Below are 25,709 nucleotides of genomic sequence, written 5' to 3'. Positions count from 1 at the left end.
TGGGAGCCACATTTAGGGGTCAGGGAGCCACATCTAGGGGGCTGGGAGCCACATATAGGGGGTGGGAGCCACATATAGGGGGTGGAGCCACATCTAGGGGTCTGGGAGCCATCTATAGGGGTCGGGGAGCCATCTATAGGGCCCGGGACTGAGGCAGCGGGCGTGCGGGCAGGATGTACTCGTACCCGGCGCGGGTGCCGCCGCCGCCCCCCCTGCCGCGCCCCGTGGCCCCCTCGAAGCGGCAGCGGCTGTCGGGAACCACCTCGCGGAGAGCCAAGAGCGGCTTCAACTCCAAGAGCGGCCAGAGGGGCTCGTCCTCCAAGTCCGGGAGGCGTAAGGGAGCGGGAAACGGGGGGAAACGGGGGGAAATGGGGGGGAAATGGGGGGAAAAGGGGGAGAAATGGGGGAAAAGGGGGAGAAATGGGGGGAAAAGGGGGAAAAATGAGGAGAAATGGGGGAAATGGCGGAAAGTGAGGGGGAAAATGGCGGAAAATGGGGAGGAGTGAGGGAAAATGGAGGAAAATGGAAGGAAAAGGGAATAAAATGGAGGGAAAATGGGGAGGAATGAGGGGAAAATGGGGGAAAATGGAGAGAATGAGGGGAAAACGGGGAAAAATGGAGAGGAATGAGGGGAAAATGGTGGAAAATGAGGGGAAAATGGGAGGAATGAGGGGAAAATGGGGAGGAATGAGGGGAAAATGGGGAAAAACGGAGAGAAATGTGGGGAAATGGGGAAAAATGGAGAGGAATGAGGGGAAAATGGGGAGAAATGAGGGGAAATGGGGAGGAATGAGGGGAAAATGGGAGGAATGAGGGGAAAATGGAGAGAAATGAGGGGAAAATGGGGAAAAACGGAGAGAAATGTGGGGAAAATGGGGAAAAATGGAGAGGAATGAGGGGAAAATGGGGAGGAATGAGGGGAAAATGGAGGAAAATGAGGGGAAAATGGGGAAAAATGAGGGAAAATGGAAGGAAAAGGGAATAAAATGGAGGGGAAATGGGGAGGAATGAGGGGAAAATGGAGGAAAACAGACAAATGAGGGGAAAATGGAGGAAAATGGAGGGAAAAGGGAATAAAATGGAAGGAAAAGGGGGAAAAATGGAGGGAAAAGGGGATAAAATGGGGCTGAGGGGGAGGAATGAGGGGAAAATGAGGGGAAAATGGGGAGGAGTGAGGGGAAAATGGGGAAAAATGAGGGAAAATGGAAGGAAAAGGGAATAAAATGGAGGGGAAATGGGAGGAATGAGGGGAAAATGGGGAGGAATGAGGGGAAAATGGAGGAAAAAGGGGGAAATGAGGAGGAATGAGGGGAAAATGGGGAGGAATGAGGGGAAAATGAGGGAAAAGGGAATAAAATGGAAGGAAAAGGAGAAATGGAGGGAAAAGGGGATAAGGCTGAGGGGGAGGAATGGGGAAAATGAGGGGAAAATGGAGGAAAATGAGGGGAAAAATGGAGAGAAATGAGGGGAAAATGGCGGAAAATGAGAAAATGGAGGGAAAAGGGGGAGAAATGGAGGGAAAAGGGAATAAAATGGGGCTGAGGGGGGAAAATGAGGGGAAAATGGGGAGGAATGAGGGGAAAATGGGGGGAAATGAGGGGAAAATGGAGAGGAATGAGGGGAAAATGGGGAGGAATGAGGGGAAAATGGGGAGGAATGAGGGAAAATGGGGAGGAATGAGGGGAAAATGGAGGAAAATGAGGGGAAAATGGGGGGAAATGAGGGGAAAATGGGGAGGAATGAGGGGAAAATGGGGAGGAATGAGGGAAAATGGAGGAAAATGAGGGGAAAATGGAGGAAAATGGGGGAAAATGGGGAGGAATGAGGGAAAATGGAGGAAAATGAGGGGAAAATGGGGAGGAATGAGGGAAAATGGGGGGAAATGAGGGGGAAATGGGGGGAAATGAGGGGAAAATGGGGAGGAATGAGGGGGAAATGTTGGAAAATGAGGAAAAATGGAGGAAATGAGGGGGAAACGGGGGGGAAAGGGGGGTGTGGGGGGCAGCCGGGGGTCATCGCCGCCCCTGGTTTGGCTCCCGCAGTGAAGGGCGAGGATCTGCAGAGCATCAAGAAGGAGCTGGGCCAGATCAAGGCCAAGGTGGACGCCCTCCTGGAGAGCCTCGAGCGGCTCGAGCGCGAGCAGAGTGAGCGTATAGGGGGCGGGGGGCACGTATAGGGGGCTGGGAGCCACTTATAGGGGGCTGGGGGCCACATAGAGGGGGCTGGAGTCATCTTTAGGGGTCAAGGAGCCACATTTAGGAGTTAGGAGCCACATATAGAGGTCAAGGAGCCACATTTAGGGGTGAAATAGCCACATTTAGGGGGCTGGGAGCAACATAGGGGTCAGGATTCGTCTTTCAGGGGTCAAGGAGCCACATTTAGGGGTCAAATAGCCACATATAGGGGGCTAGGAGCCACATATAGGGGGCTGGAGTCACCTTTAGGGGTCAAATAGCCACATATAGGCGGCTGGGAGCCACATATAGGGGGCTGGAGTCATCTTTAGGGGTCAAGGAGCCACATATAGGGGTCAGGGAGCCACATCTAGGGGGCTGGGAGCCACATTTAGGGGTCAAATAGCCACATATAGGGGTCAGGACTCATCTTTAGGGATCAAGGAGCCACATATAGGGGGCTGGGAGCCACATTTAAGGGGCTGGGAGCCACATATAGGGGGTGGGAGCCACATATAGGGGTCAGGACTCATCTTTAGGGATCAAGGAGCCACATATAGGGGGCTGGGAGCCACATTTAGGGGGTGGGAGTCACATATAGGGGTCAGGAGTCAACTTTAGGGGTCTGGGAGCCACATTTAGGGGTCAGGGAGCCACATATAGGGGGCTGGAATCCAAATATAGGGGGCTGGGAGCCACATTTAGGGGGCTGGGAGCCACATTTAGGGGTCAGGATTCACATATGGGGTCAAGGAGCTACGTATAGGGGGCTGGGATTCATATATAGGGGGCTGGGAGCCACATATAGGGGACTGGGAGACATATATAGGGGGGTCTGAGCCTGGTTGCCGCCCCCCCAGAGCAGAAGAGTGAGAAGGCGTCGGAGGAGCCGGGCGGCGCCGCGGGGCAGAAGGACGAGGGGGGAGCCGGCACCAAGGCCGGGGACGAATCCGGGGAGGAGGGCGACCTCCTGGAGGAGGAGGAGGCCGAGAGGGGGGACGAGCAGGTGAGGAGCCCGGAATGGGGGGGGCTGGGGGGGCTGGGGAGGGGAGTGGGGGTCACCGGGGGGGCTGGAAAGGTGAATGGGGGTCATGGGAGTGGGTGAGAAGATGAATGGGGGTCATGTGACTGCGGGAAAAGATGAATGGGGGTCACATGACAGTTCCAAGCCATGAATGGGGGTCATGTGACTGCGGGAAAAGGTGAATGGGGGTCATGTGACTGCGGGAAAAGGTGAATGGGGATCATGTGACTGGGGGAAAAGATGAATGGGGGTCACCTGAGTGGGTGAAAAGATGAATGGGGGTTATGTGACTGCGGGAAAAGGCGAATGGGAGTCATGGGAGTGGGTGGAAAGATGAATGAGGGTCATGTGACTGCGGGAAAAGGTGAATGGGGGTCACCTGAGTGGGTGAAAAGATGAATGGGGGTCATGTGACTGGGGGAAAAGATGAATAGCGGTCATGTGACAGTTCCAAGCCATGAATGGGGGTCATGTGACTGCGGGAAAAGGTGAATGGGGGTCGTGTGACTGCGGGAAAAGGTGAATGGGGGTCATGTGAGTGTGGGAAAAGGTGAATGGGGGTCACATGACAGTTCCAAGCCATGAATGGGGGTCATGTGACTGCGGGAAAAGGTGAATGGGGGTCATGTGACTGCGGGAAAAGGTGAATGGGGGTCACATGACAGTTCCAAGCCATGAGTGGGGGTCATGTGACTGCGGGAAAAGATGAATGGGGGTCACGTGACAGTTCCAAGCCATGAATGGGGGTCATGGGAGTGGCTGAAAAGATGAATGGGGGTCATGTGACTAGGTGGGAAGGGGGGGGGGGTCATGTGACTGGGCCAAGAGAGGACTGTGGGGTCATGTGACCGGGGGAGAGGATGAATGGAGCGGTGAGTGGGGGTCATGTGACTTGTCTGGAAAGGTGAATGGGGGTCATGTGACTGGATTAAGCCACGAGTGGGGGTGTCACGTGACTGGGGAAGAGGATGAATGGGGGGGTCACATGACTGAAGAGATGGATGAAACCATGGAAGGGGGGGGGTTATAACGCCATGTGGAAGGGGTGTGGCCACTCTAAGCCCCGCCCCCTCCTCACCCCTCCCCCCCCCCCCCAGGTGGAGTCCCCGAAGGGGGAGGAGAAGGAGCCCGAGGAGGGCGAGGAGGAGCGGGACAGCGCCAACGGCGAGGACGAGCCCTGAGACCCGGAAGTGCCCCTTGGCCCCGCCCCCTCCTCCCCCCTCACGCGCGGGACACGCCCCTTCCGGTTCCTCCTCCCTCAGCCCCGCCCCCTCGCGGCCCCCCCAGCCCCACGGATCCGGCCCCCCCTTCCCCGTCCCCCCTCCCCCCCCCCAAGTGCTGTTTTGATACCTCGGGAGAGAGTAAAGGAGGTTGGTTTGTACGCAGTGACCTACAGGGGCCTTTTAGCCCCGCCCCCTTCCCACAATGCCCCGCGGCGGCCATAGAGGGGAGGGAGGGGCCGGAGAGGCCTCACCAAGATGGCCGCCGGGAGGGTTAATGGTGTCTGGCCTCACCAAGATGGCGCGCGGCACAACCAAGATGGCGGTCGCGGGCCCACTATGGCGCCTGACCTTACTAAGATGGCGGTCGTGGCGCCAAATATGGCGTCTGACCCCACCTAAATGGCGGAGGTGGCTACAAATGAGTCACTGACCTCACCAAGATGGCGGTTGCGGGTCAACGATGAGGCCAGACCCCACAAATATGGCGTCAGGCCTCCCCAAGATGGCCGCCGCCCCGTCCAATGTGGCTTCTCGGAAGCAATATGGCTGCCGACCCCACCAAGATGGCGCCCAGAGTGGAAGAGCCTCCCAAGATGGCGGCCGGAGCTGAAGACCCTCCCAAAATGGCGGCTGACTGCACTATAGAGCCTGACCCTCCCAAGATGGCGGCGCTGATCACGTGACTCCAGGCCACTTCCTTTATTCCCCCACCCCCCCTTCGCGTTCTAGGCGGGGTTAATTAACACCAAGGGGCTAATTACCCCTGGGAGGGGTAAATAACCACGGGGAGGGGCTCATGAGCATAGGGGGAGGGGTAATTAGCAATAATTAGACCCGGAGTGTCGTTAATGAACCTTAAATTGGCGTTAATTAAGCCTGAGTTTGTGCTAATTAGCCCTTTACTGCCATTAATTAGTCCCGATCGAGCACTAATTACTCCTGGAATGGGTTAATTAGTCCTGGAGCCCCATGAACTAACCCCAAAATGGTATTAATTACCGCTAATTAGCCCTGGAGTCTCATTAACTAGCCCCTGAGCGGCGTTAATTACCCTGGCTTGGCTTAATTACACCTGAACTCTCATTAATTAGCCTTGAGGGGGCGTTAATTAACCCTTTAGGCAGCTAATTAACCTCTTTATGGTGACTAATTAACCTTTTAGGCAGCCTAATGGCCTCTTGTCATGACTAATTAATCCCCAGTGGTGACTCATTAACCCCTTAGGGCAACTAATTAACCACTTCAATGGCTTAATTACCCCACAATGAGACTAATTAACTTCTCATTACTCCTGTACGGCAACTAATTAACACCTTAAGGTGACTAATCACCCCTTTACAGTGACTAATTGACCCCTTAAGGTGTCTAATTAGTCACTTAAGGAAACTAATCACCCCATTATGTGACTCATTATCCTGTTAGGTGACTAATTACCCCCTTTCAGTGCCTAATTAATCCCTTCAGGCACTAATTACCCCTTTTTGATGTCTAATTAACCCCTTTCAGGGCCTAATTAACCCCTTTAGGTGCCTAATTAACTCGTTGAGGTGCCTAATTACCCCTTTCAGTGCATAATTACCCCCTGTAAGAGCCTAATTACCCCCTTTCAGTGCCTAATTAATCCCTCCAAGCACTAATTACCCCTTTTTTATGCCTAATAACCCCCTTTCAGGGCCTAATTACCCCCTTGAGGTGCCCAATTGCCCCTTTTAGATGCCTAATTGACCCCTTTCCGTGCCTAATTAACCCCTTCAGGCACTAATAACCCCTTTCAGTGCCTAATTAACCCCTTTTGAGGCCTAATTAACCCCTTTCAGCACCTAATTAATCCCTCCAGGCACTAATTACCCCTTTTTGATGCCTAATAACCCCCTATCAGGGCCTAATTACCCCCTTTCAGTGCCTAATTAACCCCTTTAGGTGCCTAATTAACTCGTTGAGGTACCTAATTACCCCTTTCAGTGCATAATTACCCCCTGTAAGAGCCTAATTACCCCCTTGAGGTGCCTAATTAACCCCTTCAGGCACTAATTACCCCTTTTTGATGCCTAATTAACCCCTTTCTGTGCCTAATTACCCCCTTTCAGGCACTAATTACCCCTTTCAGTGCCTAATTAACCCCTTTCAGCACCTAATTGCCCCCTTTCAGTGCCTAATTAACCCCTTTCAGGGCCTAATTAACCCCCTCAGGCACTAATTACCCCTTTTTGATGCCTAATTACCCCCTTTCAGGGCCTAATTACCCTCTTTCAGTACCTAATTAACCCCTTTCAGGGCCTAATTAACCCCTCCAAGCACTAATTACCCCTTTTAGATGCCTAATTAACCATTTTCGGTGCCTAATTACCCCCCTTCAGTGCCTAATTAACCACTTTCCATGCTTAATTAACCCCTTTTGGCACCTAATTAACCCCTTTTCATGCCAAATTAACCCCCTCAGGCACTAATTACCCCCTTTAAAGGCCTAATTACCCCCTTTCAGCACCTAATTAACCCCTTTTGGTGCCAAACTAACCCCTTCAGGCACTAATTAACCCCTTTCAGGACCCAATTACCCCTTTTTGACGCCTAATTAACCCCTTCAGGCACTAATCACCTTAATTCCCCCCCTCCCTTAACCCCTTGGGGCCCGGATTAACCCTTTGAGAGCTGCCCGAACCCTTCGAGGCCCCAATGAGCCGTTCGCGGGGGGGTTTAATTAACGAGTCATGGGACTTGGGGGGGGGGGGAGGGTTTAATGAGGGTTCATTAGCGCTAATTAGGGCTCGGGGGGGGCGCTGAGGGCCAGGGTCGGGGGCGCCAGGGCCGGCGGGGGGGGGGCGGCGCCCGTTGAGCAGCAGCGAGAGGGGAGACGCCACCCGGATCGAGGGGAACGAGAAGCTCTAGGACCAGGACGAACCAGTATGAACCAGGACGAACCAGTATAAACCAGTATAGACCAGTATGAACCAGTATAAACCAGTATAAACCAGTATAAACCAGTATGAACCAGTATAAACCAGTACAAGCCCCCCGGGGAGCCACATGGGCCCAGCCAGGCCCCCCCCAGTCCATCCCAGTGCCCCCCAATCCCCTCCCAGTGCCCCCCAATCCCCTCCCAGTGCCCCCCAGTATATCCCAGTCCCCCCCAATCCCCTCCCAGTCCCTCCCAGTGCCCCCCAATCCCCTCCCAGTCCCTCCCAGTGCCCCCCAATCCCCTCCCAGTGCCTCCCAGTGCCCCCCAATCCCCTCCCAGTGCCCCCCCCCGTACCTGGCCGCGGTGGTGGACGAGGTGCTGAGTCAGCAGGGGCTCGGTGACAGTGACGGTGTCGCCGACGGCCGCCCCCCAGCTCGGGGCCGAATTGTAAACGGTGACGGCGACGCCGGAGCCCGCCGCGTCCCGCAGCCCCAGGGCCCTGCGGGAACCACCGCTGGGACACACTGGGGGGGACTGGGGGGCACTGGGGGGGACTGGGAGGGACTGGGAGGGGACTGGGGGGGACTGGGAGGGGATTGGGGGGCACTGGGAGGGACTGGGAGGGGATTAGGGGGCACTGGGGGGGACTGGGAGGGGATTGGGGGGCACTGGGAGGCACTGGGAGTGGATCGAACCATACTGGGAGGGGTCCCTACTGGTTTATACTGGTTTATACTGGTTTGTACTGGTTTGTACTGGTTTGTACTGGTTTGTACTGGTTCGTAGGGGGGGGACTCACACGGGGACGCCGCCCGGGGGCCGCAGGCAGCACACGACGCGCCCCACGAGGACCCGGTGGGGGTTGGGGCCGGGCCGCAGCGAGGAGAGCGGGACGGAGCCGGGGGGGGCGCGGGGGGGGGCGGCTGCGCCCGGGGGGGGCCTGCGGGACATATAGGGACCTATAGAGGCTATAGAGACCATAGGGACCATAGGGACCCCATAGAGCCCATAGAGACCCCATAGAGACCCATAGAGCCCCCATAGAGCCCATAGAGACCCCACAGAGACCCCACAGAGACCCATAGAGACCCCATAGAGCCCCCTAGAGACACCATAGAGCCCATAGAGACCCATAGAGACCCATAGAGACCCCACAGAGCCCATAGAGACCCCATAGAGACCCTATAGGGACCAATAGAGACCCCACAAAGCTCATAGAGACCCCATAGAGACACATAAAGACCCCATAGAGACACATAGAGACCCCATAGAGACCCCTAGAGACCCTATAGAGACCCCATAGAGACCCCATAGAGACCCATAGCGCCCACAGAGACAAATAAAGACCCCATAGAGACCCATAGAGACACATAGAGACCCCATAGAGACCCCGTAGAGACCCCATAGAGACCCCATAGAGACCCACAGAGACCCCATAGAGACCCCATAGAGACCCCATAGAGCCCATAGAGACCCCATAGAGACCCCATAGAGACCCATAGAAACCCATAGAGACCCCATAGAGACCCCATAGAGACCCCATAGAGCCCCATAGAGACTCCATAGAGACCCACAGAGACCCCATAGAGACCTCATAGAGACCCATAGAGACCCCATAGAGCCCACAGAGACCCCATAGAGACCCCATAGAGCCCATAGAGACCCCATAGAGACCCCATAGAGACCCCATAGAGACCCCATAGACCCCATAGAGACCCCATAGAGCCCCATAGAGACCCCATAGACACCATAGAGACCCCGTAGAGACCCCACAGAGACCCATAGAGACCATAGAGACCCCATAGAGACCCCATAGAGCCCCACAGACCCCATAGAGACCACGTAGAGACCCCATAGACCCCATAGAGACCCCATAGGGACCCCATAGAGACCCCATAGAGACCCCATAGAGACCCCATAGAGCCCATAGAGACCCATAGAGACCCCATAGAGACCCCATAGAAACCCATAGAGACCCATAGAGACCCCATAGAGGGGGGCCCAGTGCTCCCAGTCCCTCCCAGTCCCTCCCAGTCCAACCCAGTGGCCCCCAACCCCTTCCCAGCGCCCCCGAGTCCCTCTCAATCCCCTCTGAGTCCTTTCCAGGCCCCTCCCGGCGCCCCCAAATCCCCTCCCAGTGCCCCCCGGCGCCCCCCAATCCCCTCCCAGTGCCCCCCAATCCCCTCCCAGTATATCCCAGTATATCCCAGTATATCCCAGTATATCCCAGTGGCTCACGGCCTGCAGGCCCTGGCAGAGGCGCCCCAGGAAGTCGAGCAGCTCCTGGCGCCGTTTCTGGGGCTCCGGCCAGTGTGGGGCCAGCGCGGCGGCGGCCGCAAAGCCCTCCAGGGCCTGCGCCCAGCGCTCCTCGTACTGCAGGAGCTGCGGGGAGGGGGACACGGGGGCTATAGGGGACCCGCTGGCACCTATAGAGCCCATAGGGAGCCATAGAGCCCATAGGGAGCTATGGGGAATCAATAGGGACCCATTGAAACCAATGGGAACCAATAGGGATTAATAGGGAGCCATAGAGACCAATGGGGATCAATAGGGATTAATAGGGACCCATAGAGCCCATAGAGACCCCATAGAGACCCCATAGAGCCCATAGAGACCCCATAGAGACCCCATAGAGACACCATAGAGCCCATAGACCCCATAGAGACCCCATAGAGACCCCATAGAGCCCATAGACCCCGTAGAGACCCCATAGAGACCATAGAGACCCCACAGAGACCCCATAGAGACCTATAGAGACCCCATAGAGACCCCACAGAGACCATAGAGACCCCATAGAGCCCATAGAGACCCCATAGAGACCTATAGAGACCCATAGAGACCCCATAGAGCCCATAGAGACCCCATAGAGACCCCATAGAGACCCCATAGAGCCCATAGAGACCCCATAGAGACCCCATAGAAATCCATAGAGACCCCATAGAGACCCATAGACCCCACAGAGACCCCATAGAGACCCCATAGAGACCCCATAGAGCCCATAGAGACCCCATAGAGACCTATAGAGACCCACAGAGACCCCATAGAGCCCATAGAGACCCCATAGAGACCCCATAGAGACCCCATAGAGCCCCACAGAGCCCATAGAGCCCCCATAGAGACCCCATAGAGACCCCATAGAGCCCATAGAGACCCCATAGAGACCCCATAGAGCCCATAGACCCCATAGAGACACATAGAGACCCCATAGAGACCTCACAGACCCCATAGAGACCCCATAGAGACCCATAGAGACGCATAGAGACCCCATAGAGCCCATAGAGACCCCATAGAACCCCATAGGGCCCCCCAGTCTCACCGTGGCGCGGTTCAGGTGTAGATCCGGGTTCTTAGCAGCTTCCGGGTCCACGCGCTCCTGGAAACGGGAGTCGTCACCGTGGCAACCAGCATCCCCCATAGCAACCAGCATCCCTATAGGGACCCCCCCGGCCCTATAGGGACCCCCCCAGCCCTATAGGGCCCGACGTACGGCCTGGGCGTAGGCGGCCAGGGCTCTCCGGGCCAGGTCCGGGCTCTGCCCCGTGGAGAAGAAGAGAGCGACGTAGGCGTTCCCGAGGACGTCTGCGGGGGGGACACGCGGGCGCCTATAGAATCCATAGGGGATGCAGGAACCCCCCGCAAGGGATCATAGGGAGCCCCCCAGGGAGCGATAGGGACCCATAGAGCCCATAGAGACCCCATAGAGCCCATAGAGACCCCATAGAGACCCCATAGAGACCCCACAGAGACCCCATAGAAATCCCATAGAGCCCATAGAGACCCCATAGAGACCCATAGAGACCCATAGAGACCCCATAGAAACCATAGAAACCCCATAGAGACCTATAGAGACCCCATAGAGACCCCATAGAGACTCATAGAAACCCATAGAGACCCCATAGACCCCATAGAGACCCCATAGAGACCCCACAGAGACCCCATAGAGACCCCATAGAGACCCCATAGACCCCACAGAGACCCAACAGAGACCCCATAGAGACCCATAGACACCCCATAGAGACCCCATAGACCCCATAGAGACCCCATGGAGCCCATAGAGACCCCATAGAGACCCCATAGAGACCCATAGAGACCCCATAGAGACCCCATAGAGCCCATAGAGACCCCAGAGACCCCATAGAGACCCCATAGAGACCCCATAGAGCCTCATAGAGACCCCATAGAGACCAATAGAGCCCATAGAGCCCATAGAGACCCCATAGAGACCCATAGAGACCCCATAGAGACACCATAGAGCCCATAGAGACCCCATAGAGACCCCATAGAGACCCCATAGAGCCCATAGAGACCCCATAGAGCCCATAGAGACCCCATAGAGACCCCATAGAGCCCATAGAGACCCCACAGACCCCATAGAGACCCCATAGAGACCCCATAGAGACCCCATAGAGCCCATAGAGACCCATAGAGACCCATAGAGACCCCATAGACCCCACAGACCCCATAGAGACCCCATAGAGCCCATAAAGACCCATAGAGACCCCATAGAGACCCATAGAGACTCCATAGAGGCACATAGGGTCCTACACGTCCCTATAGGGCGCCCTATAGCCCCCGACTCACACCAGGAGCGTCCGTCGCGGGGGTCGCAGCGCACGGCGGCCTCGGCCTGGGCCAGGCTCTGCCGTAAGGGCCCCGGGGACCCCCCCGGCGCCGCCCCCGCCCGAAGGACCATCGAGAGCAGCCGCCGCGCCTCGGCGTCCTCCCCCTAGACCCCAAAATTCATCATTTAGGAACCAAAATCCCCCCTTAGACCCCAAAATTCATCGTTTAGGGACCAAAATCCACCATTTAGGCGCAAAAATCCCCCCTTAGACCCCAAAATTCATTGTTTAGGAACCAAAATCCTCCCTTTAGACCCCAAAATTCATCGTTTAGGCACCAAAATCCTCCCCCAGACCCCAAAATTCATCGTTTAGGCACCAAAATCCTCCCCTCAGACCCCAAAATTCATCGTTTAGGCACCAAAATCCCCCCTTAGACCCCAAAATCCCCCATTTAGCCCCCCAAATCCCCCCCTTAGCCCCCCAAATCCTCCATTCAGCCCCCCAAACCCCCCATTTAGCCCCCCAAATCCCCCATTCAGCCCCCCAAATTCCCCATTTAGCCCCCCAAATCCCCCATTCAGCCCCCGAAATCCCCCATTTAGACCCCCAAATCCCCCCCCAGAGCCACTTTTCTCCCCCCCAGCCCCCCCAAATGCCCCATTTAGCCCCCCAAATCCCCATTTACACCCCGAAATCCCCCATTTAACCCCCCAAACCCCCCATTTAGCCCCCCAAATCCCCCATTTAGCCCCCCAAATCCCCCTTTTAGCCCCCCAAATCCCCCCTTAGCCCCCCAAATCCCCCGTCCGGGGCTACCCACGTGCTGCAGGGCCCCCGCGAAGCAGGCCCGGGCCCCCTCGAGGTCTCCTCGGTGCCAGCGGCGCTCGCCCAGCCGGGTCCAGGCGGCCGCCAGCGCCGGCTCCAGCTTCACGGCGCGGCTCAGAGCCTCCTCGGCTCGCCGCGAACCCGCCTCGCACACGCCCAGGGCCCGCGCCCGCAGCACCAGGGCCCGGCCCCGCGCCTCCGGGGACACTATAGGGCGATATAGGGGGTATAGGGGGGTTCTATGGGCTCTATGGGGCCTCTATGGGCCTCTATGAGGTCTCTATGGGGTCTCTATAGGGTCTCTATGGGTCTATGGGGTCTCTATGGGGTCTCTATGTGGTCTCTATGGGCTCTAGAGGGTCTCTATGGGTCTTTATGGGGTCTCTATGGGGTCTCTATGGAGTCTCTATGGGGTCTCCATGGGTCTCTATGGGGTTTCTGTGGGGTCTCTATGGTCTCTATGGGCTCTGTGGGGTCTCTATGGGGTCTATGGGGTCTCTATGGGGGCTCTATGGGTCTCTATGGGGTCTCTATGGGGTCTCTGTGGGGTCTCTATGGGGTCTCTATGGGTCTCTATGGGCTCTATGGCGTCTCTATGGGATCTCTATGGGGTCTCTATGGTCTCTATGGGTCTCTATGGGCTCTAGAGGGTCTCTATGGGTCTCTATGGGGTCTCTATGGGGTCTCTATGGTCTCTATGGGGTCTCTATGGGGTCTCTATGGGCTCTAGGGGGTCTCTATGGGCTCTATGGGGGCTCTAGGGGGTCTCTATGGGGTCTCTATGGGGTCTCTATGGGTCTCTATGGGGTCTCTATGGGCTCTAGGGGGTCTCTATGGGCTCTACGGGTTCTATGGGGTCTCTATGGGTCTCTATGGGGTCTCTATGGATCCCTAAGGGCTCTATGGGGTCTCTATGGGCTCTATGGGGTCTCTATGGGGTCTCTATGGGGTCTCTATGGGCTCTATGGGGTCTCTGTGGGTCTCTATGGTCTCTATGGGCTCTGTGGGGTCTCTATGGGGTCTCTATGGGGTCTCTATGGGGTCTCTATGGGTCTCTATGGGGTCTCTATGGGGTCTCTATAGGTCTCTATGGGTCTCTATGGGGTCTCTATGGGCTCTAGGGGGTCTCTATGGGCTCTACGGGTTCTATGGGGTCTCTATGGGGTCTCTATGGATCCCTAAGGGCTCTATGGGGTCTCTATGGGCTCTATGGGGTCTCTATGGGGTCTCTATGGGGTCTCTACGGGGTCTCTATGGGTCTATGGGGTCCCTATGGGTCTCTATGGGGTCTCTATGGGGTCTCTATGGGGTCTCTATAGGTCTCTGTGGTTTCTATAGGCTCTATGGGGTCTCTATGGGGTCTCTATGGGCTCTATGGGGTCTCTATGGGCTCTATGGGGTCTCTATGGGTCCCTATGGGTCCCTATGGGCTCTATAGGTGTCCCCCACCCCCTCCCTACCTTCCACCTCCTCCATCAGCTTCAGGGTCTTCTCCATTTCCTCCTCCAGGGGGTCCCTTCCCGCTCCATTTCCCGGCGCGGGGGGGGCCGGGAGCCCGTCCCGGAACCGCAAAAGCTCCGACACCAGCTCCTTGTCGGGGGAAAAAGAAGCAATTTCGGGGTTTTGGGGGGAAAAAGGGAATTTTTGAGGGGGAAACAAGGAATTTTTGAGTGGAAAACACTTAATTTTGAGGGGAAAACCCTTATTTTTGAGGGGAAAACTCTTATTTTTGAGCGGAAACACTTATTTTTGAGGGGAAACAGGCACTTTGGAGGGGAAAACACTTATTTTTGAGGGGAAAACTCTTAATTTTGAGGGGAAAACACTTATTTTTGAAGGGAAAATACTTATTTTTGAGGGGAAACAGGCACTTTTGAGGGGAAAACTCTTATTTTTGAGGGGAAACCCTTATTTTTGAAGAGAAAACCCTTATTTTTGAGGGGAAACAGGCACTTTTGAGGGAAATACACATATTTTTGAGGGGAAACATGGACTTTTGAGGGGGAAACACTTATTTTTGAGGGGAAACACGCACTTTTGAGGGGAAAACACTTATTTTTGAGGGGAAAACACTTAATTTTGAGGGGAAAACCCTTATTTTTGAGGGGAAAACCCTTATTTTTGAGGGGAAACACTTATTTTTGAGGGAAAAACTCTTATTTTTGAGAGGAAACACACTTTTGAGGGGAAATAGGCACTTTGGAGGGGAATACACATATTTTTGAGGGGAAAACCCTTATTTTTGAAGGGAAACAGGCACTTTTGAGGGGGAAACACTTATTTTTGAGGGGAAAACACTTATTTTTGAGAGGAAACAGTCACTTTTGAGGGGGAAACATTTTTGAAGGGAAACAGGCACTTTTGAGGGGAAAACACTTATTTTTGAAGGGAAACAGGCACTTTTAAGGGGAAAACACTTATTTTTGAGGGAAAACCCTTATTTTTGAAGGGAAACAGGCACTTTTGAGGGGGAAACACTTATTTTTGAGGGAAAAACACTTATTTTTGAGGGGAAAACACATTTTTGAGGGGAAAACACTTATTTTTGAGAGGAAACAGTCACTTTTGAGGGGGAAACATTTTTGAAGGGAAACAGGCACTTTTGAGGGGAAAACACTTATTTTTGAGGGGAAACAGGCACTTTTAAGGGGAAAATACTTATTTTTGAGGGGAAAACACTTATTTTTGAGAGGAAACACGCACTTTTGAGGGGAAAACCCTTATTTTTGAGGGGAAAACACTTATTTTTGAGAGGAAACACGCACTTTTGAGGGGAAAACCCTTATTTTTGAGGGGAAACACTTATTTTTGAGGAGAAAACAGGTATTTTTGAGGGGAAAACACTTATTTTTGAGGGGAAACACGCACTTTTGAGGGGAAAACACATATTTTTGAGAGAAAACCCCTTATTTTTGAGGGGAAACACGCGCTTTTGGGGCCTTACGTGTTGCAGGGGGGGGCACTTGGGATTGAGAGGCAAACAGACTGATGGGGGGGGGCGAGGGTTTTGGGGTGAAAGCCGGTGGTTTCGGGGCTCCCAAGGGGTTGGGGGTTTCACCTCGAGCCGCCTCAGCGCCTCCTCGTCGGGCTCCGCCGCCGCCTCCTCCGCGGGCGCCGCCATTATGGGCCTCCCCCACCCCCCACCCCCTCCTTTCCCGCGCATGCGCGAAGGCGGCTACGCAAAGTGCGTAGCGGCGCCGGAGCCCAGAGGGGAGAGGGAAGGGGGCTCTACGCAAACTGCGTAAGGCCCGGCGCCTTATCGAGGCCCTGCGCATGCGCAGCGCCCCCTACGCAAACTGCGTAAGGCCCGGCGCCTTAGCGGGGCCCTGCGCATGCGCAGCGCCCCCTACGCAAATTGCGTAAGGCCCGGTGCCTTAGCGGGGCCCTGCGCATGCGCAGCGCCCCCTACGCAAACTGCGTAAGGCCCGGCGCCTTAGCGGGGCCCTGCGCATGCGCAGCGCCCCCTACGCAAATTGCGTAAGGCCCGGTGCCTTAGCGGGGCCCTGCGCATGCGCAGCGCCCCCTACGCAAACTGCGTAGCGCCCCCACGCGGCTTCCCGCCCCTCCAGCCCCTTTTCCCGCCTTTTTAGCTCCTTTTGAGCCGTTTCCCTCAATTTAACCATTTTCCCCCTTTTTTTAAAGCCTTTTTCCTACTTTATTCCCCGAATTTGAACCCGTTTTTCTTTTTTTTAAGGCGTCTGCCTCTTCTATTCCTTTTTTTTTACCCTTTTCCACTTATTTCCCCCCCTTTTTCACTTATTTCCCCCCTTTTTCACTTATTTTCCCCCTTTTTCACTTATTTTCCCCATTTCTCCCCCTTCAATTCGCTTTTCAACCCCCCTTTTTATCCCTTTAAACCCATTTCCCCCTTTTTTTAACCCAAATTTCCTTTATTTTCCCTATTTCTACACAATTTCCCCTTTATTCCTCCTTTTATCCCATTTCAAACTCCTTTTTTCCCCTTTTAAACCCGTTTTCTCTTTATTCCCGTTTATTAAACATTTTCTTCCTTTATTAAACATTAAATTCCCTTTTTTTCCTTGACTTTTCACTCCTTTTATTAAACTTTCCCCTTTTTTTAACCTCAATTTCCTCCTTTTAACCAATTCCCTTTATTTTCCCCTTTTAATTTACTCCCTTTACCTCAATTTTCCCTCTTAGTCCCCATTTTTTCATTTTTTTCCCCTTTCTTCCCATTTTTAATCAAAATCCTCAATTTTTTGCCACTTTTTTCATTCCTTTATTGCATTTTTAACCCAATTCCCCCATTTTCAACCCGGTTTTCCCTCCATTTCCTCATTTTTTTTTCCTTTTTTTCCCTTTTTTTCCCTTTTTTCCCCTTTTTTCCCCAATTTCCAAGCGTTTCGAACCCATTTTTGCCACAAACTCCCTTTTTCCACCACCTTTATTTACATTTTTCAGGCTATAAATGCAAAACATCAACGATTTTAAGGCTTTTTAACCAGAAATCAACGATTTAAAAGGCTTTTAAATAGAAAAAAAAGTATTTTTAAAGCTTTAAACCCAAATCTGGATATTTTCAAGGTGATCCCAGCCCAGCTCCACGTCTGCCTGGCAGGAGAAACCTGGAAAAAGAGGAGAAAAGAGTCAAAAAAGAGCAAAAAAGAGTCATAAAAGAGGGGAAAAGGGTCAAAAAGGAGGGGAAAAGGGTCAAAAAGGAGGAGAAAAGGGTCAAAAGGAAGGGAAAAGGGTCAAAAAGGAGGGGAAAAGGGTCAAAAAGGAGGGGAAAAGGGTCAAAAAGGAGGGGAAAAGGGTCAAAAAGGAGGGGAAAAGGGTCAAAAAGGAGGGGAAAAGGGTCAAAAAGGAGGGGAAAAGGGTCAAAAAGGAGGGGAAAAGGGTCAAAAAGGAGGGGAAAAGGGTCAAAAAGGAGGAGAAAAGGGTCAAAAGGAGGAGAAAAGGGTCAAAAGGAGGAGAAAAGAGTCAAAAGGAGGAGAAAAGAGTCAAAAAAGAGCAAAAAAGAGTCAAACTGAGGAGAAAAGAGTCAAAAGGAGGAGGAAAAAAGTCATAAAAGAGGAGAAAAGAGTCAAAAGGAGGAGAAAAGAGTCAAAAGGAGGAGAAAAGAGTCAAAAGGAGGAGAAAAGAGTCATAAAAGAAAATAAAAGGGTCAAAAAGGAGCAGAAAAGAGTCAAAAAACCCCAAAAAGCAGAAAAATCTCTTCAAAAGCTTTAAAAAAATCAGAGTTTGTGGTGGTTTGGGGCAGGGAAAGAAGCGAAAATGAGGCAAAATCCGCTAATTATGGCAAAATCTCACAGAAAATTATTAAAATGATTAAAGCGACTGTCGAAAAGTGGTTAAAAAGAAGAAATTAGGTTAAAAAGCAGTTGAATTAATGGAAATTGGAAGAGAAAGAGCTAGAAATGAGGTAAAAACAAAGAAATGGGGGGGAGGAACCACGTGAAAAGGGGAAAAAATGATGTGATTTAGGTAGAAGTTGAGAAAAAGTGATTAAAAATAATAAATTTGGGGAAAATGGGATAGAAAATGATTAAAAAATGGAATAAAGGGGGGGAAATGAAGGAGAAAAGAGGGAAATTAAGGAGAAAAAGGGGGGAAACGAAGGAGAAAAGGGGGGAAACGAAGGAGAAAAGGGGGAAATGGAGGAGAAAAGGGGGAAATGGAGGAGAAAAGGGGGAAAACGAAGGAGAAAAGGGGGAAAATGAAGGAGAAAAGGGGGAAAACGAAGGAGAAAAGGGGGGAATGAAGGAGAAAAGAGGGGAATGAAGGAGAAAAGAGGGGAAACGAAGGAGAAAAGGGGGGAAATGGAGAAGAAAAGGGGGGAATGAAGGAGAAAAAGGGGGGGATGAAGGAGAAAAAGGGGGGGATGAAGGAGAAAGGGGATAATGAAGGAGAAAAGGGGGAAAACGAAGGAGAAAAGGGAATAAACCAGAGGCTAAAGGAAGGAACCGCGCCGGCGCTGTGCGACCCCGCAAAATCCGAAGCGTCTCCGCTCTCTCCGCCCGCCCCGGGTGAAGAAGCCGCTTTTCGTGGTTTGATTTTTGCTCTGCGACGCCGCTAAAACCTCGCTGCGCCCTGGGCTGCAGGCGGCGAGGGGAACGCGGGTCGGGATCCAACCCCCCCCCCCCCCCCTTTCTTCATCCCTTGCCTCACGGAGCCGCCATTTTGTGCGCCCCCCTGGCCTCACGGAGCCGCCATCTTACCGCGCACCCCCTGGAGAAGCGGCTGAGCCGCCCTCGGCGCCGGCTTTTATAGCCTCGAGCCGCGAGGCCACGCCCCCTATCGCCTTTTATGGCGCCAAGGCGGGAAGCACGCCCGCCGCGCGCCGCCGCTGGGTCCTAGCGCCCTCTATGGGGGTCCCAACCCCCTATATATGGGTCCCAGCCCCCTATATGTGACCCCCAAATCACTACATGTGGGTCCTAGCCCCCTATATGTGACCCCAGCCCCCTATATGTAACCCCAGACCCCTTCACATGGGTCCTAGCCCCGTATATGTGGGCCCTAGCCCCCTATATGTGACCCCAGACCCCTTCATGTGGCCCCCAGACCCCTATATGTAACCCCCAGCCCCCTATATGCGACCCCAGACCCCTTCATGTGGCCCCCAGCCCCCTATACGCGGCTCCCAGCCCCCTATATGTGACCCCCAGACCCCTACATGTGACCCCAGCCCCCTATAGGTGGGTCCTAGCTCCCTATATGTGACCCCCAGCCCCCTATATGTGGCCCCCAGCCCCTATATGTGGCTCCCAGACCCCTATATGTGACCCCCAGCCCCCTATATGTGTATCCCAGCCCCCTATATGTGACCCAGTCCCCTATATGTGACCCCCAGCCCCCTATATGTGTATCCCAGCCCCCTATATGTGGCTCCCAGACCCCTATAGGCGGGTCCTAGCCCCCTATATGTGACCCCCAGCCCCCTACATGTGGCCCCAGCCCCCTACATGTAACCCCAGATCCCTATAGGCAGGTCCTAGCTCCCTATATGCAATCCCCAGCCCCCTATATGTGACTTCTAGCTGCCTATATGCGACCCCAGCCCCCTATATGTAACCCCCAAATCCCTGTATATGGGTCCCAACCCCCTATACGTGACCCCCAAATCCCTATATATGGCTCCCAGCCCCTTATATGTGACCCCAAGCCCCTTCACGTGGCTCCCAGCCCCCTATATGTGGCTCCTTGACCCCTATATGTGACCCCAGACCCCTATATGTGACCCCAAATCCCTATATATAACCCCCAGCCCCCCATACATCACCTTCCCCTGCCCATAGGTGAATCCCACCCCTCTAACCATCCCCCCCACCCCTATAGGCGCCTCCTATACATCCCCCGGCCCCTATATCGGGCCCCCCACCGCTCAGGCCGGGCCCCACAGCAGCCGGTAGACGTGGCCCCACTGGTCCCCGAGGGCCACCTGGGCCGCCTCGTCCCCCCCCTGCACCGCGCAGGCCGTGATGGGCCCCGCGCACCGAAAATGAGCCTCCTAGAAGAGAAAAAAAGCCATTAAGCCCCTCCCACCACCCCTTAAACCCCTCCCACTATCATTAAGCCACGCCCACAACCCTTAAGCCCCTCCCACAACCCCTTAAGGCAACCCCAGCGCCCTTAAATGGCACCTAAACCCCTTAAGCCCCGCCCACAAGCCCCAAGCCCCGCCCACAACCCCTTAAGGCAACCCCAGCACCCTTAAATGGCACCTAAAACCCCTTAAGCCCCGCCCACCACCCTTAAACCACGCCCACAAACCAATAAGCTCCTCCCATTATCATTAAGCCCCGCCCACAACCCATTAAGCCCCGCCCACCACCCTTTAAGCCCCGCCCACAACCCCTTAAGGCACCCCCAGTGCCCTTAAATGGCACCTAAACCCCCTTAAGCCCCGCCCACAAGCCCTTAGGCCACGCCCCCTCCCTTAAGCCCCGCCCCTCCATTAAAACCAATGGCCCCAGCGCTAAGCTGACCCCCCCTTTAAACCAATGGGCCCAGCGCTTAAGCCCCGCCCCCTCCCTTAAGCCCCGCCCCCTCCCGTAGGCCCGCCCCTTCCTTTAAGCCCCGCCCCCTCCCTTAAGCCCCGCCCCCTCCCTTAAGCCCCGCCCCCTTGAGCCCCGCCCCCTCCCTTAGGCCCCGCCCCCTCCCTTAAGCCCCGCCCCTCACCGGGGGCCCCCCCCGGGGGTCCCAGAGCCGCGCGGTGCCGTGGCCGTCGGTGCTGAGCAGCCGGGAGCCCAGAGCCCGCAGGGACCTCACCGAGCCCCCCGACACCTGAAAGGCAGCCCAGAGGTGAGCCCCACACCCTATAGGGGACACCCAGCCCCTATAGGGAACCCCAGCCCCTTATATGAGGCCCCCAGCCCCCTCTATGTGGCCCGCAGACCCCTATACGTAGGTCCCAGCCCCCTATACGTGACCCCAGGCCCCTGTATGTGGGTCCTAGCCCCCTGTATGTGACTCTAGACCCCTATATGGAGGTCCTAGACCCCTCTATGTGGCCCCCAGCCCCCTATATGTGGCCCCCAGCCCCATAGAATGGCTCCCAGTCCCCTATATGTGGCCCCCAGCCCCATAGAATGGGTCCCAACCCCCTATATGTGGCTCCTAGCCCCATAGAATGTATCCCAGTCCCCTATATGTGACCCCAGCCCTCTTTATGTGGCTCCAAGCCCCATAGAATGGCTCCCAGTCCCCTATATGTGGCCCCCAGCACCATAGAATGGGTCCCAACCCCCTATATGTGGGTCCCAACTCCCTATATGTGAGTCCAAGCCCCATAGAATGAGTCCCAGTCCCTTATATGTGGGTCCCAGACCCCTATATGTGGCCCCTAGCCCCATAGAATGGCTTCCAGTCCCCTATATGTGGCCCCCAGCCCCACAGAATGGGTCCCAACCCCCTATATGTGGCCCCCAGCCCTCTATATGTAGCTCCAAGCCCCATAGAATGGATCCCAGTCCCCTATATGTGGCCCCCAGCCCCACAGAATGGGTCCCAGTCCCCTATATGTGGCCCCCAGCCCCATAGAATGGCTCCCAGTCCCCTATATGTGGCCCCCAGCCCCATAGAATGGGTCCCAACCCCCTATACGTGGCTCCTAGCCCCATAGAATGTATCCCAGTCCCCTATATGTGACCCCAGCCCTCTATATGTGGCCACCAACCCCATAGAATGGGTCCCAGACCCCTATATGTGGCCCCCAGCACCATAGAATGGGTCCCAACCCCCTATATGTGGGTCCCAACTCCCTATATGTGAGTCCAAGCCCCATAGAATGAGTCCCAGTCCCTTATATGTGGGTCCCAGACCCCTATATGTGGCCCCCAGCCCCACAGAATGAATCCCAGTCCCCTATATGTGACCCCAGACCCCTATATGTAACTCCCAACCCCATAGATGTGGTTCCAGCTCCCTATATGTAGCCTCCAGCCCCCTATATAAAGGTTCCAGACCCCTTTATGTGGCTCCCAGTCCCCTATATATAGGTCCCAGCTCCCTATATATAGATCCCGGCCCCCTATATGAGACCCTCAGACCCATAACTGTGGATCCTGCCCCCTATATAGGACCCCCAGCCCACTATATGGGAGCCTCAGAGCCAGAAGTGTGAGTCCTGTCCCCTATATGTGGGTCCCAGCCCCCTCTATGTGGGTCCCAGCTTCCTATATGTGGCTCCCAGACCCCTATATGTGGCCCCCAGACCCTTATGTCTGAGTCCCAGCCCCCTATATGTGATCCCAGGGCCCTGTATGTGGGTCCCAGCCCCCTATATGTGACTCTAGACCCCTATATGTGGCCCCCAGCCCCTATATGTGGCTCCCAGGCCCCTATACGTGGCCCCCAGGCCCCTATACGAGGCTCTGACCCTATAGCGGATCCAGGGCTCTCCCCACTCGCGCAGCAGCCAGAGGGACCCGTCGGAGCGAGAGACGAACATCCCGGCGCCTGCGACAGGAAAAAAGGCACCGAATCAGCCCAAAACAGGAAAATTTGAGCCAAAAAGAAAAAAATTTGAGCCAAAAGGAGAAAATTTGAAGCAAAAGAAGAAAATTTGAAGCAAAAAGGAGAAAATTTCGAGCCAAAAGGAGAAAAATTTGACCTAAAAGGAGAAATATTCGACCCAAAAGAAGAAAAACTCAATCCTAAAAGAGAAAAATTCAACCCTAAAAGAGAAAAATTTAACCAAAAAGAGAAAAATTTGACCAAAAAGAGAAAAATTTGACCAAAAAGAGAAAAATTCGACCCCAAAGGAGAAAAATTTGACCCCAAAGGAGAAAAATTCGACCCAAACGCAGAAAAATTCGACCCCAAAGCACAAAAATTCGACCCCAAAGCACAAAAATTCAAGCCAAATTTCTTCAAAACATCCAATTTTCCCCCAAATCATCGAATTTTCCTCCAAATTTCCTCAAATTTCTCAAAATTTCCCCAAGTTTGCCCAAATTTCCTCCAAATTTCCCCAAATCTCTTCAAATCCAATTTCCCTCCAAATTATCTCAAAGTTCTTCAAATTTGTCAAATTTTCCTCCAAATTTCCTCAAACTTGCCCAATTTTCCTCCAAATGTCCCCCAAATTTCATCAAATTTGTCAAAATTTCCTCAAATTCCCCCGATTTCCTCCAAATTCCCCCTAATTTCTTCAAATCATCCAATTTTCCTCCAATTTTCTTCCAAATTTCCTCCAATTTTCCCCCAAATTTCCTCCAATTTGTCAACATTTCACCCAAATTTCCTCTAATCATCCAAATTTCCTCCAAATTCCCCTGAATTTCCTCAAATATCCCCCAAAATTTTCTCAAATTTCCCCAGAATTGCCTCAAATTCACACAATTTTCTCAGATTTCCCCCAAATTTCCTCAAACTTCCCCAAAATTTCCTCAAATTCCTCCAAATTTCCCCCAAGTTTCTTTAAATCATCCAATTTTCTCAAAATTTCCCCCATATTTCCTCAAATTTCCCCAAAACTTCCTCAGATTTCCCTAAATTTCTTCAAATTCACCAATTTCTCTCCACATTTCCCCCAAATTTCTTCAAATCATCCAATTTCCCTCCAAATTCCCCCAAATTTCCTCAAATCTGTCAAAATTTCCTCAATTTCCCCAAAATTTCCTCCAATTCACCCAATTTTCTCAAAATTCTGCCAAATTTTCTCAAATTTTTCCCAAAATTCTTCAAATTTCCCCCAAATTTCCCAAAATTTCCCCCAAATTTCTTCAAATTTGTCAAAATTTCCTCAAATTTCCCTAAAATTTTCTCCAATTCACCCCAAAATTTCCTCCAATTCACCTCAAATTTCCTCCAATTCCCCAAAATTTCCTCCAAATTTCCCACAAATTTCCTCTAATCATCCAATTTGCCTCCAAATTCCCCAAATTTCCTCAAATTCCCCAAATTTCCTCAAATTTGTCAAAATTTCCTCAAATTTGTCAAAATTTCCTCAAATTTGTCAAAATTTCCTCAAATTCCCCCCAAATTTCCTCAAATTCCCCCCAAATTTCCTCAAATTCCCCCTAAATTTCCTCAAATTCCCTCAAATTCCCCCCAAATTTCCTCAAATTTGTCAAAATTTCCTCAAATTCCCCAAATTTCCTCAAATTTTCCCCAAATTTCCTCAAATTTTCCCCAAATTTCTCCCCCAACCCCTCCGAATCCCTCCAGTTCCCCCCGAACCCTCCCAGTCCCTCCCAGTTCCCCCAGTTGGCTCACCGGGCACCAGCTCGGCTCCCGTGAACCAGCGTGCGGGGCCGCGGTGGGGGAGGGGCGGGTCCGGAAGCTCCGCCCACTGCAGCCGCCACCCCTCCCCCGCCGGCACCTGCGAAGGAGACACTGGGAGCACTGGGAAGGGACTGGGCCTTACTGGGAGCCACTGGGAGCCGCTATAAAGGTCACGAGGCCCTCCCCCGGGGTCACGTGACTCACCAGGCGGGTGACCCCGGGCCGGGCCTCCCCCCCCCAGACGAGGACGGAGCCGTCGGGCAGCGCCCGCCAGGCCCAGGGGGTCCCCACCCCCTCCTCGAGGCCTTCGCTGGGGGGGGGGGCCCGAATCCTGGGAGTGGGGCGGCCCCTCGGAACCTTCCGGAACCTTCTCCGGGCCCAGCAGCCCCAGCAGGAAGGAGACGGAGGGAGGGAGGGGCTCACGGCGCAAGATCCTGGGGGAAAAAGCATTAAATTAGGCCCTTAAGCCACGCCCCCTCCCTTAAGCCACGCCCCCTTTAAGCGCCATTACCCCTTAGGCCACGCCCCCTCCCATTAAGCCCCATTAAACCCTTAAGCCACGCCCCTCCCATTAAGTCCTATTGATCCTTAAGCCACGCCCCCTCCCATTAAGTCCTATGGATCCCTTAAGCCACGCCCCCTCTCATTAAGTCCTATGGAACCCGTAAGCCACGCCCCCTCCCATTAAGTCCTATTGATCCTTAAGCCACGCCCCCTCCCATTAAGTCCCATTGAATCCCTTAAGCCACGCCCCCTCCCCTTAATTCCCATTAAACCCTTAAGCCACGCCCCTCCCATTAAGTCCCATTAAACCCTTAAGCCACGCCCCCTCCCATTAAGCCCCATTAGACCCTTAAGCCACGCCCCCTCCCATTAAGTCCTATTGATCCTTAAGCCACGCCCCCTCCCATTAAGCCCCATTCATCCCTTAAGCCACGCCCCCTCCCATTAAGTCCTATTGAATCCCTTAAGCCACACCCCCTCCCATTAAGTCCTATTGATCCTTAAGCCACGCCCCCTCCCATTCAGTCCTATTGATCCTTAAGCCACGCCCCCTCCCATTAAGCCCCATTCATCCCTTAAGCCACGCCCCCTCCCATTAAGTCCTATTGAATCCCTTAAGCCACACCCCCTCCCATTAAGTCCTATTGATCCTTAAGCCACGCCCCCTCCCATTAAGTCCTATTGATCCTTAAGCCACGCCCCTCCCATTAAGCCCTATTGATCCTTAAGCCACGCCCCTCCCATTAAGTCCTATTGATCCTTAAGCCACACCCCCTCCCATTAAGTCCTATTGATCCTTAAGCCCCG

General features: G+C 53.7%; 3 protein-coding genes across 14 annotated transcripts in view; 1 reads left to right on the top strand and 2 right to left on the bottom strand.

Moving 5' to 3' along the window:
- HNRNPC (heterogeneous nuclear ribonucleoprotein C) overlaps positions 1 to 5,341 on the top strand; it is a 10,315-nt gene extending 4,974 nt beyond the window's left edge. For both annotated transcript variants that reach the window (XM_069879161.1, XM_069879160.1), the window contains exons 4-7: positions 173 to 333; positions 2,043 to 2,144; positions 3,035 to 3,180; positions 4,296 to 5,341. In XM_069879161.1, coding sequence (XP_069735262.1) covers positions 173 to 333; positions 2,043 to 2,144; positions 3,035 to 3,180; positions 4,296 to 4,379 — 493 coding nt within the window. In that variant the 3' untranslated portion in view covers positions 4,380 to 5,341. The remainder of the gene's footprint in view (positions 1 to 172; positions 334 to 2,042; positions 2,145 to 3,034; positions 3,181 to 4,295) is intronic.
- A 1,795-nt stretch (positions 5,342 to 7,136) lies between these two features.
- TTC5 (tetratricopeptide repeat domain 5) lies at positions 7,137 to 15,848 on the bottom strand. 6 transcript variants are annotated; one of them, XM_069879149.1, is made up of 10 exons: positions 15,766 to 15,848; positions 14,168 to 14,297; positions 12,703 to 12,914; positions 11,899 to 12,043; positions 10,805 to 10,896; positions 10,634 to 10,690; positions 9,556 to 9,699; positions 8,117 to 8,276; positions 7,672 to 7,816; positions 7,137 to 7,303 (listed from the first exon to the last, which is right to left on the bottom strand). In XM_069879149.1, the coding sequence occupies exons 1-9, from the start codon at positions 15,826 to 15,828 to the stop codon at positions 7,701 to 7,703; spliced, it is 1,119 nt and encodes a 372-aa protein (XP_069735250.1). In that variant the 5' UTR covers positions 15,829 to 15,848; the 3' UTR covers positions 7,137 to 7,303; positions 7,672 to 7,700. The 6 variants fall into 6 exon arrangements, with proteins under 6 accessions (XP_069735250.1, XP_069735249.1, XP_069735247.1 ...); XM_069879148.1 differs by having other exon boundaries at positions 8,117 to 8,257; XM_069879146.1 differs by having other exon boundaries at positions 7,672 to 8,276.
- Positions 15,849 to 17,094: 1,246 nt separating this feature from the next.
- TEP1 (telomerase associated protein 1) overlaps positions 17,095 to 25,709 on the bottom strand; it is a 63,296-nt gene continuing 54,681 nt past the window's right edge. For all 6 annotated transcript variants that reach the window (XM_069879129.1, XM_069879132.1, XM_069879135.1 and 3 more), the window contains 6 exons: positions 24,603 to 24,832; positions 24,390 to 24,495; positions 22,549 to 22,628; positions 20,850 to 20,954; positions 20,165 to 20,178; positions 17,095 to 17,293 (listed from right to left, as the gene is read on the bottom strand). In XM_069879129.1, coding sequence (XP_069735230.1) covers positions 22,550 to 22,628; positions 24,390 to 24,495; positions 24,603 to 24,832 — 415 coding nt within the window. In that variant the 3' untranslated portion in view covers positions 17,095 to 17,293; positions 20,165 to 20,178; positions 20,850 to 20,954; position 22,549. The remainder of the gene's footprint in view (positions 17,294 to 20,164; positions 20,179 to 20,849; positions 20,955 to 22,548; positions 22,629 to 24,389; positions 24,496 to 24,602; positions 24,833 to 25,709) is intronic.

Source organism: Phaenicophaeus curvirostris, chromosome 33, assembly GCF_032191515.1.
Source record: "Phaenicophaeus curvirostris isolate KB17595 chromosome 33, BPBGC_Pcur_1.0, whole genome shotgun sequence".
NCBI lineage: Eukaryota > Metazoa > Chordata > Aves > Cuculiformes > Cuculidae > Phaenicophaeus > Phaenicophaeus curvirostris.
This window is presented reverse-complemented; position numbering and strand designations above follow the sequence as displayed.